The 16,546-nt window shown below is 39.0% G+C and overlaps 1 protein-coding gene across 1 annotated transcript in view; it reads right to left on the bottom strand.

Moving 5' to 3' along the window:
* Nucleotides 1–282: 282 nt before the first annotated feature.
* FAM169A (family with sequence similarity 169 member A) overlaps nucleotides 283–16,546 on the bottom strand; it is a gene marked incomplete at both ends in the record, with an annotated part of 36,338 nt that continues 20,074 nt past the window's right edge. Inside the window, 10 exons of the mRNA XM_080638287.1 lie at nucleotides 283–825; nucleotides 1,334–1,537; nucleotides 2,420–2,585; nucleotides 4,512–4,641; nucleotides 5,016–5,070; nucleotides 8,071–8,180; nucleotides 8,362–8,547; nucleotides 10,421–10,600; nucleotides 13,703–13,874; nucleotides 15,286–15,371. Of these exons, the coding sequence (XP_080494413.1) occupies nucleotides 283–825; nucleotides 1,334–1,537; nucleotides 2,420–2,585; nucleotides 4,512–4,641; nucleotides 5,016–5,070; nucleotides 8,071–8,180; nucleotides 8,362–8,547; nucleotides 10,421–10,600; nucleotides 13,703–13,874; nucleotides 15,286–15,371 (1,832 nt within the window). The remainder of the gene's footprint in view (nucleotides 826–1,333; nucleotides 1,538–2,419; nucleotides 2,586–4,511; nucleotides 4,642–5,015; nucleotides 5,071–8,070; nucleotides 8,181–8,361; nucleotides 8,548–10,420; nucleotides 10,601–13,702; nucleotides 13,875–15,285; nucleotides 15,372–16,546) is intronic.

The following is a 16,546-nucleotide window of genomic DNA, read 5'->3' as shown; positions in this document are numbered from 1 at the left end:
CTTTGCTAGCACAACTGTATTCAGCATGTATCCTTTACTTTTATAATCTGAAGCTTACTTCAGCTTTACTTTTATAATCTGAAGTTTACTTCCATAATCTGCAGCTCAATGTCTAGTACTTAAAAATTCAAGAAAACTCCATGAAAGTTGATGAATCCCAAAAGGAAGTCCAACCCAGAATTTTAAATGTGTGTCCCATGTCCCATATGGTTTAGTTAAGCCCTAGTGTTTTACACAAAACAAAAACTTTATTATAAATAGATGACAATGAGTATTCCATTTCTAAAGTGGCTTTCCTTTTTTCTTGGGTGGACCTTTGTAGCTTTTCACCTTTCTTCGCAAGCTTCTCCGATCTACAACAGGTACCTCAATTTCTGCTTCCTCAGAGCTGCTGTCAGCGGCCCGCTCTGCTCCTGTCTGCGTGTACTGATCCATCTGCTCAACAGTCTCTTCCGACTGCTCTTCCAACTGGTTCTTCTGTGCTTCCTGTCCAGAAGGCTGCTGAAAAGAAACCCCATCAAGTTCAACCATTATCAAAGAACTCTGACTCAGGGCAACAGGGGCCTCCTGTGAGTTGTGCCCTGCTTCCTCATTTTGATCTTCCAATGAGGAAGCTGTTTTGGGAGAGACATTTTCAGAAACAGACTCTTCTACTGCTTCAGTTACCATGGAGTTGGGCAGGCCATTGTCAGAGGGCTCTTCCTTTGATGCTGAAGCACCTGCATTTTCAGTGGCAGCCTTTTCAGGTTCTTGCTGTTCTTCAGTGTCCTCCTCTTTCAATGTACTTTCTTCAGCCAGGATTTCTGAATCACCCGCAGTTGCTCCCTGTTTTCAAATTCAAATTATTCAAAGGATTATTCAGGTACAATAAAAACATTCTGAAATTAATCCCAGGGTGTGGGTGGGAAGGCAGTTTTTATTTTGGACATACACAATTATCATTTTGGTAGTATATAATAATCTGCTTTTGCACTATAAGCAAAACCCAATAAAATCTGTGTTCTAAAAGGGTATTTTACCATTAATTAATCGCTTGCACACTTCAGAGTGGAATTACTAGACAAAGTAAGGATGTGGCTTTTCACTTATATCTAACTAATATTTTAGTGAGAAAGCTGTTTCATTACTGTCAAGGCAAACTGTAGCAACATATCCTTTTTGGTATCACATGCATATCTGACCCACTTCTGCATATCAAAACAGAAATGTTAGTCTATTCTGTTCAAAGCTTCACATCATCTGGTCTAATTATCACTTTTTCCAAGAATTTCATATGATGGTGGGGGCTACTCTGAAAGTAAAATGACTTCACATTTTGTTTCAATTCTTTCACCTTCTCTGATATAGTGTCTTCTGAAGGTTTTGCTGCAGACTCAAGGATTAATGGAACAAAAAGCATTAAGGGTTCTTCTTGACTCTCAGACTGCAATTTTGATTCACTACTTCGAACTTCATTTGCCATTTCCTCTTCAACCACAGTAAAGCTCTTACGAGTTTCTTCTGTTACTTCACCATTTAGAGACTCTGATAGAGTTTCCTAAAAAAAAAAAAAAATTAATAGTAAAAAAAAAAAATCACATTTCTAAATCAAGATTACGGTCAGTCATTGTTCCCCAACACTAGTGGGTGTATCTGTGATCTAAATTCGTAGCTCAATGTGAGAAGCAGATAACTCAGATACCTAGATATGTGTACAAAGAAGACAGAGTTTAGAGCAGAGTAGCTAATGTTACCAGCTTATTAACCTGGTGTTGTCACCTGCACTAAATTTCTAACCATAGTTTACAGCATTAGGAGCCAAGCCAAGCAGTTCTAAAGCATCTCACAAGCATACCTACTGCAGTCATTCCTTGAACCTAACTTAGTGTAAGATTCACTTTCTCACTCATCAGAAAGAACATGCCCTAGAAGCATCACTAGGCACAAAGGGTACTTAGATTTAAATTCAAGCTGTTAACAAGTGCAGATAAAAGTTGCATTTTAACAGCAAAGCAGGCAAGCTCTAAGTGAAGAAGTAAGAAGAGCCAACAGTAGTAACCAAAGCATACCAGCTATTGGATTTTTCAAAGACACTTTTTTTTTTAATAAATCAGAAATACTGGATCAGATCTTGACCTTACCCCAGTTCTCTGGAATATGCAAGCAGGAAAACAAATTAAGAAATTATGATGGTAGACAAGCTAGGAATTCACCTTATGAGGATTCTATGAGCTCTATTTTTCGAAATAAATATAATGGAATATTCCTTAAAACTAATTCCATATTAGCTTCAGTTTCTCAGCTATCTTTCTCAACGTAACATCAATATGAAAATCAAGGAGTTGACAGTAACATGGATCAAGGCAGCAAGGGCCATATTTAACACAAACTGTAGCTGTATTGCAAACTTATCTGCTATCACTATGATATCCAAGCTCACCTCCTCCTCACTCCGCTTCTCAGGGTTTGATATATGTAGTTCTGCTTCTGATAAAGACTGGCCCTCATTTTCATCAGTCTTTTCCTCATTCTTCTCAACAGTATTCTCCTCAGATACTTCCACTAAACCTTCAGAGCTTTCAGATGTGTGGGCAGGAGGTTCCAGCCTGCAGCAGGTATTAAGATACAGCCTTTAATCTTTCAGACTAATACATAATTTTAGTGATCTCAGCAGGGAAATTCTTTCATGACCAATGATGAAACGCTGTATCACATGCTTGCCATTCAAAATAAGAGTCCAGAAAACTAAATGCATCTAAAAATGACTAACTCATTAGGAGAAAAAAAAAAAAACCCACAGCAACTAGGAAAAATTGCTTTGGCAATTTAAAAAATGAAGACATCTATCTCATGTCTGCGAATAAGATGAAAGTCAGAAATTTGTCTGTTATTTTACGTTATGTTATTTTATGTTATTTATGTTTGTATAATCATTGAATATTACAAAGACCATGACTAGAAAACAATTTAAGGCAATAAATACATCATGTCTGAAGATTTAACAAGCCAGAGACTGAATTATCAGATAGCTAAAGATGAAGCTCTGATGCACGTGATAGGTAGTAATACTCTCAACATAAAACTTAGATTTAGTATTATGTACAAACAATAGACTTGCAGGAGGCTACTTTACCATTTTATAGTAAAGGCAGTATTGGAGGGTTTTATCCCAGATGTCAGTCTTGAGATGAAGGCACTTCATACGAGAAAGTCCCTGACATAAAACCCTGCTGTATTTGCTAACATGCATGAAAGGAGAGAAGCAAGCTGATATCCTGGCCTTGTTGCCATCAGGATTTCCCTTGGATCTGCTCATAAACACAATGTTACACATCTTACTCAAAGGAGCTGGAGCACCTCATTGGCTTCATTTTGCAAGTCCCAAAATACTGACATTCAACAGCAAACAAATAATCTCAAATATCAACTAGCAAAATATTAGTAGTAACAGGACAAAGGATTTTTCAACCTGTGGCAGTATCAAACCATGCCATTTGGCCTGTCTGAACCAGCTCTGGGTAGCACACTGACAAGTGTAGGACAGCAGTGCTGTATCTCTGCAGTTCCACAGAGGAATTTAAACACAAAGATTAGGCTGTATCTAGCTGAAGACAACTTCACACAAAAAACCCACCCAAACGCACAACTACTTTTAGTTGAAGAAGCCTAAGTGAACAAGTTTGAGGGATTTCCTAGAAAATAATCAGGTTACCGTCAGGTCTTCAAAAGAGGCTTTTGGGGTTGAGATCTTTTTTTTTTTTTTTCTTTTTTTTTTGGAAGTGAACAACAAAGCGAGAGACACACAGTGAGGATAACAGTGTATGTCTATGAAGAGTATATACTCACACAGGAAAGAAGCAGTAGTTTATTTACAATAGTCACAGTTCTGCTTTCTGGAAGACATCACAAATTAGTACTTCAGGTTCTGTCTTGTATGAATTGTTGCATGCAAGCAGTGCAATTCTTCACACCCCCAGCTGACCGTATTACACAGGATAACTGGAGATGACTTCCCCTACTACCTTGATGTAAGTTTGGATAAGATGGTTTTAAAATCAGGATTTGTGTAAAAAGGCTTTACTTTGAAGACAGGTGGCTTCCTATAACTTTTGTTACTAAGTGACAAGCAGTAACCAGCTCGCAGACTAAACAGTTGGACATGCCTCCGAAGATCACACATAGCACTGTGGATACCTGTTCAGTTATATTATCACAAGAAACTATGCTGCACGAATACAGATGTTTTTACCTTCATGCAGACTAAGATCTAATAGAACACCCTCAACCTTCACTGTTTTCTTATTATTTCCAGTATTTGCTGAGCTTTCAGAGACAGAGTTTGGTACAACCACTCTTCAGGTAGTATCTCAATTTTCTTTCCCACATCACGCTTTATTTTTAGTTATTTTAAAATCAAGCAAGGAAAGTAAGAAGAAAGGAGAAATGTTAAGTAGTCCACTGTGAGACACTTATGTAGCTTATGATGGCCCAAGCAACAAAATAAAAAATCAGTAAAATACAGGCTTCTCTACCTGCTTTCTGACACAAAAGCATTTTCCTCATTTCCTTGGGAAGTTCCAGATTCCTGTCTCATCTTTCCTGTCCTGGGACGTTTCAAATGACTGCTTCGTGTCCGAATGGAAGCAGGAGTTGTGTTAGGGTCTTAAGAAGAAAAAAAAAAAACAACAAACAAAAACCACCAAAATAAAACACCAAAATAAATGCCAGTGAACAAATGCAGTCTAAGATCTGCATATAATTCTTCCCCTAGTACTTCATTAAAGCTGAGCTCAAGTAGAACAGCATTTCATTGTGGTACTTCTTTTCTGAATACACATAACATAGTATCTTTACCAAGACTCATAAAAATTTTATCCAAAGTCCTCCAAAAGGTTTGAGTTGAGCCCCAGAACTTCGGAGGAAGGTATGTTTTTACACATTTTGCAGATGATTATGTGGAGACTGAAAGCAGTAAAAGAGCCGCTAACCTACTAATCCACAGTAATAACAATATTGATAATCAAGGTTAATTTTACCTTCAGATGTGCTTGCATGGACATCTGTTGATTCTTTAGATTTTTGAGATTCAGCCTGTGAAGAAAAAAAACCAAACAAACTAATGTTACTCCAAAACTTTCTGAACTGATTGCAATACCTTCATCTCCCTATCTGTGGTTGCATCTTTGTAAAGCACTATTTTGTAGTAAAGATACAGCGGAGGAGCCGCTACAACGCAGGAGCCGCTACAAGCATTCATAATTTAAGATACTTACATGTATTTATTTTATCTCTCAAAAGATTTTTTTTTAATTATCTTTATTACAAAGATGATTATTTCTTCTGCATTTTACTCCTGGCCTCAACACAGAAGGTAAGACTTCAAAGTAACATGCCATTATAAACAATGATACCAAGCTTTTTTTCCTAACCATTCTATTTATAGCGGGTGCCCACATAATTAAATGCTAGAAGTCTTTTTGTTTCCCCTTTCAGTATAAACACAAGGGCATACACTACAGTATTTGACAAAATACAGCAGGAAAGTTTAATTTTTATATTTGTATTCTATTTTTTAGTCTTATTTTTACTGTGGCATGCAACAGAACACAGCAGCTCATATATAAAGAACAAAGAGCAAAACCAAAACCACAACAATCCAAACAGAAAAACAACCTACAGAACTGGGTGAATCAGCAGGAATGCAGGTTATATGCACAGTCAGCACAAGATGCTGTTTATTTCAGAGTTCCCTCTCCCCAGAGCTCTTTTGCCTCTTGTTCTTCCTCACCATCCCAATGCTTCTATTTTTTTCCTGCAACTAGCTGAGGACTCAGTGGTCAAGCACTTCATACTCTGAAGTGGATACAAGCTTTACACATTCACATAAAGATATGTGCATTACTCTCAGCTGCTGGAAGTAGTCTAGAACTGGCAACAATCAGCACCCATAATGCTGCTGCATTTCCAGCCTCACTTCCAGTACCACCCAAGGAGGCCAGCAGGAAGTGGCCATATCTACATTCTGCTGCTTGAAGTAGTTTCAATTGGTTTTAAATACGCAAGAATTTGTAGACTAATGACAAATTATTCTATCAGCAAAACACATAAAATAAGTACCAAGTAAAGAGTGAAAATTAAAGTTGGAGAATAGAGTATTTTTTCCTGGTGCATGAGTAGGTGGGGTATTATTTGTGGTCCAACAGTTTTCAAAGCATTGCAGAACTGCTGGTAGATACTACAGATGCCAACAAGAAAGCTGTCAGCAATTCTACCAAACTATGAGGAGTTGAAGCACTTTGGAACCTACCTTCTTTCTTTTCTGGAAGAAGGTAGAGACAGGGCTAGAGTTCCTAACTCACAGCAACAAAATTCCTAAGAACTACTGTTCCTCTGCTATCTTCTCCAAGTATATCAATGTTATCTACAACCAAACCATGCATGTTTGTCCTGGCTTTGGCTGGGATAGCATTAATTTTCTCCCCAGCAGCTGGTGCAGTGCTGTGTTTTGGCTTTAGTCCAAGAAGAATGCTGGTAACACACCAATGTTTTAGTTCTTGTTAAGCAATGCTTACCCGGATCAAGGACTTTTCAGTCTCTTATGTCCTGCCAGTGAGGAAGGGCACAAGAAGCCGGGAGGAAGCAGAGACAGGATACCTGACCCAAACTAGCCAAAGGGGTATTCCACACCACAGCACATCATGCCCAATATATAAATGGGGGGAGCTACCCGGAAGGGCAGACTGCTGCTCCGGTCAAGCTGGGTATCAGTCAGCAGCTGGATAGCAATTGTATCATGTATCATTTATGTTTATTTGGGGTTTTCTTCCCCTTTCTTCTTTTAGTTTCATATTTTCTCCCTTTGTTATTTCCCTTATCATTATTAGTATTATATTGTACTTTAGTTATTAAAACTGTTCTTATCTCAATCTGTGGATTTTACATTCTTTCAATTCTCCTTACCATCCCACCCAGGGTGGAGGGGAAGAGAGGGTGAGCGAGTGGCTGCATGGTGCCAAGTTTCCAGCTGGGCTTAAACCACAACACATTTTAGATCATTTTACCAATCTGATCATTATTGGAATCCAAGTCGAGAAGTCAGTAATGATGCTCAAGACACTGTTACAAAAGACAGACAACTAAGAGTTGTTTCTTCTGGTCATTTAGAGAGACTAAAAACACCACTACTTTGCTATCAGTTTTGCTTTGGGAAATGCCAATTTTCTCAACTAGGAAAAGTGACATTGGACTTACATTTAAAATCTGAAGCTTAGACATTAATTAGTTGGGAATATTGATACAGCCATTATTTCCTATTTTTAATTAAAGCATTGACTTCTACAGGAGCATACTCATGTCAGTACGACAGACAGTCTTAAAGCACACAAATTATTCGCAAGCAAATTCTGTGTGGCTTCAGAACACAAATGAGTTAGAGGAACAGCTTCATAATATTCAAAAGATACAGACATATTCATGACCACATATCCGTCTGTAGCTGAAATCTGACTGATATTTCAAGTAAGTAGAAATAGAAAAATACTAAGTAGAAAGAAAGCTGCATTCCTCCTGTATGGACAATATTTAACTCTGAATGCAAACTGAACACTTTCCATTGTATTGAAATGTGATGCAAATATGCACTTTTATGAACACTTCTTCATCCTCTCTACTCTTGAGAATGACTCTACTGTTCCAACAGCCTTTCTAGACAGTTAAATCTCAGAGCCAGTTGAAGTACTCTCCTTTCTTTTACATGCTAGCAAACAGTTCAAATTATAGACCCTGACAGTTGTGGCACAGACCTTCTACTTTCATAGGGACACCCATTATTGGAATGCTGGGGAAAAAACCAACAAAACCAAAACAAAAAACAAACAAAACCCAAACCCCAAAAAAAACCCCCAGTATTTTTAACCCCATCAGTGTTAAATCAATGGGAAACACAACATCCACACCAAAAACGTAACAAAAGCATCTGTATTTTATATATAGTGTGTACTTGAACCAGTTAGAGGCAGACAAAAGCATTTCTCTGGTTTTTAGTAATAATGCAATCAAAGACAAAAAAAAAGTAACAGTCTGTGTACCTACACTTAACTGTGTTTCTAGCTCAGTCTTCTGTCCACCTGCTTCAAACACTGCTGCAGACTCCAGAAAATGAATCTTTGCTTGGCAACTCTTTTCTGCCTGTGAAGCCTCTGCTGTTGAGTTTTAAAAGAGGAAATGGGAAACAGAAAATTATAGTACCTTTATAGATCAATTAACCATTGCAGATACAATGCAACAGACCTCGGGACACATTAAAAAAAAAATAAAAATCTTTCTACTAGTTTCCATGGGCAGTGTTGACAGAATTCACTGTTGTACTTGTAGTGTTTGTTCAACATTTGCAACATTTCTCAGAAACATTTGCCAGAAAACAAAACAAAGCATCCCCACCTGCAAACTGGAGCCTTTCCCTTTGCACTATAGTTGCAACACATGTTCTCTGGAACCAATATCCTGGTCCATTCACTTCGTAAAGAAGGCTTTCATCCCAAGGGTACTTCTCAAGATACTGCTTACAAGCTAAACAAATATAAGAAAACCCACTCTATTATATATACTTGACTGTACTTCAGTTTTTAAAGTTTATCTGAAATAAACTTAATTTGCAATCTTCCATCATATACATAAGCCAACACAGAAAGAACTGTTCAACAAAACAGGGGGCTCTGAAGTCAGGGGTTGGATTAGATGATCTCTGAAGGCTCCTTCCAACCCAAACTATTCTGTGATTCAATGAAATAAACATAACACTGTTTTACCCTACTCATTGTTCTCAGTAAATCATTTCTTCAGGTTTAAACACTTTCTATTATTATCCTAAACTCCAGACAGAAATGCCTCTTCTCTAAGCATCCACCTCAGAGTTTTACAACTTTACTGGTCACTGCCCATGCCAACCACAAGACCCAGCCAAGAATGGAATGGAGCTCTTCAGCAGGTAAGCCAAGTGAGTTTTGTCACCCCATATTATTATAGGCACTCATGAAAAGCATTCTTTGGGAATGCACACATGTTCTCATTGCATGTCTTATCATCTACTCACTGTTCACTGCTGGAATTTTTAATTCCCTGCTGTCCCTCAACCTTTTTTCTCTCAAATACACATACTAAACATACACATGGAGAGGCACGCTTAAACATTTTTCTGTAGCAGCTACCAGGAAAACTACCATTTTTGTCGTGGTTTAAGCTCAGCTAGTAACTCAGAACCATGCAGCTGCTCACTCATTCCCCTAACTTCTTCCCTACCACCCCTGCTCCTGGAGGGATGGGGAAGAGAATCAAAGGAATGTAAATCTCATGGCTTGAGATAAGAACAGTCCAGTAGCTAAGGTATAACACAAAACTACTACTGCTACCACCAATAATAATAAGGAAAATAACAAGGGGAGAGAATATAAAACTAAAAGGGGTAAAGGAAAAGAAAACAATAAACACAAGCGATGCACATCACAATTGCTCACCACCCACTGACCGATACCCAACCCGACCCGAGCAGCAATCTGGGCCTTCCACGTAACTCCCCACCGATTCTATACTGGGTATGACATGCTGTGGTATGGAATACCCCTTTGGCTAGTTTGGGTCAGGTGTCCTGTCTCTGCTTCCTCCTGGCTTGCCCTCCTCCCTGGCACAGCATGAGACTCAGAAAGTCCTTGGTCAGAGTACACATTACTTAGCAACAACTAAAAACATCGGTGTTATCAGCTTTGTTCCCAGCCTGAAAATCAAAAACACAGCGCTGCAGCAGCTACTAAGAAGCAGAAAAATGACTGCTACTCCTGAACCTGACAATTTTTCACTCAATTCAGCAGTGATGCATAATCTCAGTGGACAAGATCCCTGCCATATCATTGCTTGACCAGGGAAATGGACTAGTCAATGATTTCTGCTCAGTACAGTTTGCTGGTTTAAGCCTAAGAGGCCTAGTCAGATCTGACAACAGACAGCAGTACCTGAAAAAGCAGAAAATTTCCAGTGGCTCCAGTGGCTAAGGCAGTCAGATGAAAATGTTCACAGAAGGAAGCCTGGCAGATGGCCTAAGAATAGGACTAGCCTTGAGAAACAGGACAAAGAATCATGCTCCTAGCTTGAACACAGTTCCAGCTGACATTGTTTCCAGAACTGTGTATCACTTCCTAGGTGACACAGCCCTCTTGGATCGCTAATGGAAAAGCTGTGTTTCCCTTGTACATTAGAACTGTACCTTCTTATACCCAAGTTAAAACATAGCCTAGTATGTACATTTGACCACAAAGTTCTGAGAAAGCATGAAGTGAGCAGAACATTTAATACAGAAACTGGGGATGATGCCACAAACATTGAACTTGAATGACAGCACTCATTTGGACAACTGAAGAAAGCACAAAGATCAGAAGAATAAAGAGCTTGCCTGTGTACATGAAGGATGACAGCGGGTATCGTAGGCCAAGACATTTTTCAGTGAAGGAATCCACAAAGTCTTCCAAAATGATTAGCCCAGAATCTCTCTCACGATGTCTGGGTCTTACAAATGCTGTGTCTAGCACTGGTAGCTTATAATTCTTACCACAATGAGAGCTACAAATACTTCCTGAAATAACAAGAGAGGAAAAATATCCATTGGCATGCTGCAGCATGGATTTTAGCATATTCAAACAGAGACTTTGATAATTTATAAAAATTACACCAAACTATATACTTGTTAGTCATAAACAATGATAAAACTCTATATCTTTCCTTAAAAATAAGTAACTGCTATCAGCCATTTATTGATTCTTTGAGCAAGCTTCACAGTTTTGCCAAGATACATCAGTAGATTAATATGCTAGAAAAAGTCTGTAGTACCAGGAAAGAATAGCAGAGAGAGAGGGGAAAGGCTCACTTTGTAAATCTAACAATACAATTCCATAGGAAAACTACTAAACATGAAGCTGACAGACTGAGGACGGAAAAGGAGTCAAAATTACTGAATTGCACATATATGTAGATCAAGACAAATACGAAGATCATAATTCAGCTCTGATTCGGAGAAAACTCCAGGAATAAACTCGCCAACGAAGTTTTAAAATGACAAGCAAGTATTCTTCATTGCGGCGCCGGGAGACACGGGGGATAGCTCCACCTAGCGTGTGTCCCCGTATTGCTAGCAAGCCGTCCTTACATAGTCACTGGGCACACATACATACATATTCATGAGGCTACGTATGGATTACGTTATTTTCCAGAAAGTTCCCCGCATGCGTACAAAATTGTGGTGGTGGTCTCTGAGGGTCATTTACTTCTTCCAACAATCTCATCACTTCTGGCAGCATTTGAAGCATGCACAGTAGATGCTCATACCAGCTTAATTGGTTCATTAACACCACAGAGGTAATAATCCTCCTGTCCTTCTACTTATCAGTTAGTTTAACCGTAGCCCATCCTGGACACCTCCCATTCCCAGGTACTCCTTATCCTTGCATCCTGTTCTTCTAGACTGTTTTTCTTAAAACTACTTCAATGGTTTATTTTGTACAAGAATTCCCTGTTTGTTCTGTAGCTGTACTCTATTTTTTTTTCTATGTATCATGCACCTCAGTAATTTTCCACTGCTACTGTTACAAAGCCATCAAAGTTAACATTACTTAAAACTGATTCTAAAGGTTTATCTATTCCATTTTGTAATTTTGTGCCCCACCTTGTCTCAGCTCTCCGTTAAAGACTGAGACAGTAATTCCAATTTTTTAAATAAAAAAAATAAATCCTAGAACACTACACTGAAATTCTCCCATAAACAATACATTATCCATAATTAAAAAAAGATGAAACAGACTGTCATAACACAGAGGCACTTCAGTATCAGAGGATTCAAAGGGTAGCTAGAGACTCAGTAGTGACAAAGGGATGACACACAACATCAGTAAGACAGCCCATCAACTATTCAATCCATTTTCAGGACCTCATTTGCCCTTTCCTCTAACAAGGCTGAAGAGAAGCATACAGTTGTCTATACAACATAGTTAGTCTTTGCAACTTTGTACTTTTGGGACCAATGGACACACTCATCTGCATTTTTCAAGCAAGAATAATGTGGGCAAAGAGGTTACATTCCTTGGGCACCCTCTGGGATACCAGTCAAGCTCCACCACTCTTTCTTAACCATGTTTCCAGAGCTGTCTTTCTCCATGTAGACTACTCATGTGCAGAAGACAGTAAACTATCAAATATGGGTGAAAAATTGATAATCCCTTGAAAGTTAGCCTTCAGTATTTGCTAACTCAGGACAAGCAAATGAGAGGGCGTTGTGAGACATTTAACAAACGAGAAGACAATCAGAATGTATTAGCTGGTTGACTTCCTATCTTGACTGGTAGACCAGAATAGGTCAGTGATGCAGGCAGTTTACTATTTTATTTTTAAAGTTTGCAAAGGCATGTACTTATGTTAGATAGGGGAAGTCTCCAGCAAGTCTCTAGTATCATCATTAATCGTGAATTAGTTAATGCCCTCTAAGTGGTGAAACAAAACAACCAGATTATTTCTTCTTTATCCAAATATTGTTATTCTTCAAATTGCTGTTAATGTGCTAAACAGCTTACCCAAATACTAAATTTCACCCAGCACAAAATGAAAAACACAAATTCCAAAATAACTAAACGGAAACCACAATGGTTTAGAAAAAAACAATAGGAAGTCTGTAACATTAATTACAATTGAACTGGCACATTTCTGTTATCTCTGCACAAATGCATGGGCAGAAGGAAAGGGAATCTCTTCTTGTTATCAGGTGTAGCTGAAAATTACGCCTGTGAGCAAATCTTCTATGCTGTCATGCTATAAAATGTTTAAGTGGTAATGTGTCATGGTTTAACCCCAGCCAGCAATTAAGTACCATGCAGCTGCTTGCTAACCACCCCACATCCTGTTGGGATGGGGAGGAGAATGGGAAAAAAATAGTAAAAACCTTGGTTTGAGATGAGAACAATTTAATAATTGAAATAAAATAAATAATAATATACTAGTAATGAAAAGAGAGAGAACCAGAAGAGAGGGAGAAATAAAACCTAAGGCAGACAAGTGATGCACGATACAACTGCTCACCACCCACTGACCGGTATCCAGCCTGACCCCAACAGCAGTTGGGACATCCCTGTCACCTCCCCCCAGTTTAAGTACTGAGCAGGATGCTCTATGGTATGGAATACCCTCCTCACTGGCAGAGGACAAGAGACTGAATGATCAGTGTTAACAACTAAAACATCTGTGTGTTATCAGCATTCAGCATATTCTCAGACTAAAGCCAAAACACAGCACTGCACCAGCTACCAGGAAGAAAATCACTGCAATCTGGAGCTAGATCCAAAGAAAACCTAATCAGAACAAACCAAAAAACAGAACACCAAGCACAGCCCAAGCCAGCTGCAAGCAACTGTTCCACAAAAAGAAGGTTAAAAAAAAAAAAAAAAAAAAAAGCTTTCTGATCTACCTAATCTCTTTTATTTTGTATAATGTGAAGATCGCTAAAGCATGTAAGCATTTAAGCTAGAATTTTAACATCAAAATTTTGATGTTTGTCTGACCACTTATGATTTCAGGAAAACACCAATTCATTAGGCCTGTAAGGCTTATAAAGTCTACTAAATACAATGTTGTCCAAATAAGCTATCTCCTCCCCTTTAGCCCCTTCAAATCCCACAATACTCAACCATTTTACCTGTAGGTTTAACAGAATAGAACCCAATAGCCTCTCCTTCTTTCCACATGATTTTAGCATATTCATTGCTACGATGACAGAGAAATGGGATCTCATTTCTTTCCATTTCTTGCGTCCGATAGATAATTCGATTCAAAACATAGAGAACAATCCTCTCTCCAACAGACTTAACCTAAGGAAACAGAGAACATGCAGAAGAGTAGTCAGATTAGTTAACACTCACATATCAAGGACCTTATTTTTCAAAGCTTCCACTTAGCACTGTTGCAGATGGAGTCAAGACAAGCTGTAAGTGCTAAAGCAGGATGAAGCTCTGGGGTTTTGTTTGAAGGCACAGAGCTGCTTGGAAGCCATAGCAACAGGTCAAGTAAAAGGACTACCACAGACAGAGGATATTTCACAACTTCAACATCATTCCTAATACAATGGGTAAAGCTGAGAGAAGTGCTGGGAGTGTGATGGTGGGGGGAATGTTCTGATTTCAACACAAAAAAATTTTTGGATTTAAGGAACATTCACCAAACACAATAGCAGTACACTAGCCTCAGACTTCCCAGCCTAGCAGTAAACTGGAGTCCCACAAAGCAGGATGAGTCCCATGGCATAGCACAACTTGGCACACTCAATCACAGCTAATAGAGTGGCAGAAAAAAGGACATGATGCAGTGGAAAAGCTAGTTACAAGTTTGAGGTATGAAATAAAGAACTCAATATTCTTTTCTCTGTCCTGCAGGGTTCCTCTTACACATGAAATTTAAGTTCACCACTGTGAAGGACGAATGGAGGAACCATGCTTTCTTCCCAATGCCCACAGTCTCAGCTACCCTACCTGTAAAGGATTCAGCTTTCCTGATTTAATCATCATCCTACCATTAAGAAGCATATGGAAAACAAGGCTGATTGCCAAAACCTCTAGACTAAATTAAAAAAAATACAGAAATCAGACAAGTGCCCAAATTCCATGAGCAGATATAAATTACACTCTTGGAAAAATACAGATTTCCAGTTTCAGAAAAAAACAACAAACAAAACCAAACAAAACCCTCAAAACTCCATGCTACATAGGTGTCAGTAACAGTAATAAAGGTCAATGATGAGCAATAAAACAAATACCAGGCAACTTACTTTTACAAACCTCATATTGCCACTGCAAGACACCAGCTCCAGCTCACCCCTATCAACTACATTCCCAGCAATATTTTTAGCTTACTAGTCTCCTGTTAAGGCCCACAGGTAGTACTATTGTACAGTGCACCACCCTAAGACGTTTCAATACAACCACATATACAGTGTTCTAAAAAGTAAAGAAAAAAAAACTCTTTATCATTAACATCTAAATAGCCTACATGTGAATTTACTGTACAAGAATCGCTTCTGCTTTAGACCCTATCTTCACAACCAAGTTCCTTTCCCCCTACTACCTGTTCTCCTATTCCCACTGACCTTGCCTTTGACTTGAGACAGCCAACTCATTTCTAAATGAAATGAAAATATGTCATCTCCCACACATTAGTTATTTGCCATTACTTTTCACTACCTTGAAAGGTAGGAATAATTATGAGGTGCATGCTGGAGCACTTTACCTGATGAAGCCCCTGTCTAGCAGAGACAGATGTTCTCACAATGTCATCAATTGACCACCACTTGTCAGCAAGATACAGGGCTACAGCTTGAAATAAACAAAGGGAAATAAAAAGTTAGTGATTCTTAGCATACCAAGAGAAACACTCATTAAAGCTGCTAAACAATTACAAATAACACTGTAGTAACCAGGCATTACTACAGTATTGCTCAGTAACCATTCAGTAACGATGAAGTATACAATAACCAAGTTCTAGCTGACACTATATTAATGCAGCTCTTACTACCCTAACACAACAAATGTTATATATACCCTCTATATGCAACACTCCCTAGTCCAAAACTCATTTGAAAACTGAGAACAATAAAACCAAATGCAGACGTTTGCAGTATGACATACAAAATTCTGTTTTTCAGACATAGAAACTATCCTTCACGACTGTGCTCTAGCACATCCTTAGACTAGAACTTGGGCCTGCCAAGAGGAGTATCATTCACACATGTATTTTAGTTTTGGGTTGCTAACAGATATTATTATTGAAACTGTGTAAGTTTTAGGGAGTCACATGCATGTAAAAAGGCTGTTGGCTTTGTGATTAGCAATCATGACAAATTTGCAGATAGCATTAAATGGAAAGGAAAGGAAACATGGAGGACTGGAAGGGAAGGGAGAAAGGGGAAAAAAACCCCAAAACAAATTCCAAAAAAACCCAAACCCCAAACCCATGAGATGTCACAAAATCATAGAAGCTTTGGGTTGGGAGAAATCTGAAAGCTCATCCAGTTCCAACCCTCCTGCCACAGGCAGAGACGCCCTCTTCACTAGACCAAGTTGCTCAAAGCCCCATCCAACCTTGCCTTGAACACTTCAAGGGATAGGGTAGTCGCAGCTCCTCCAGGCAACCAGTGCTAGTGTCTCAAATCTATCTTCTTTCAGTTTAAAGCCATTCCCTCTTGTCCCAACCCTACACGCCCTTGTAAAAAGTCCCTCTCCACATTTCTTCTAAGCTGCCTTTAGGTACTGAAACTGCTCTAAGGTCTCCCTGGTGCCTTCCCATCTCCAGACTGAACAAACTCAGCTCTCTCAATCTGTCTCCATAAGAGATGTGCTCCAGCTCTCTGATCATCTTCATGGCCCTCCTCTGGACTCACTCAAGCAAGTACATGTCCTTCTTTGTGTTGGGACCCCAGAGCTGGATGCAGCACTGCAGGTGGGGTCTCCTGAGGGCAGAGTACAGGGGCAGAATCACCTTCCTTGACCTG

Source organism: Psittacula echo (assembly GCF_963264785.1).
Source record: "Psittacula echo genome assembly, chromosome: Z".
In the NCBI taxonomy this organism is placed as follows: Eukaryota; Metazoa; Chordata; class Aves; order Psittaciformes; family Psittacidae; genus Psittacula; species Psittacula echo.
Note: the sequence above shows the minus strand (reverse complement) of the source record. Positions and strands in the feature narration are given on the sequence as shown.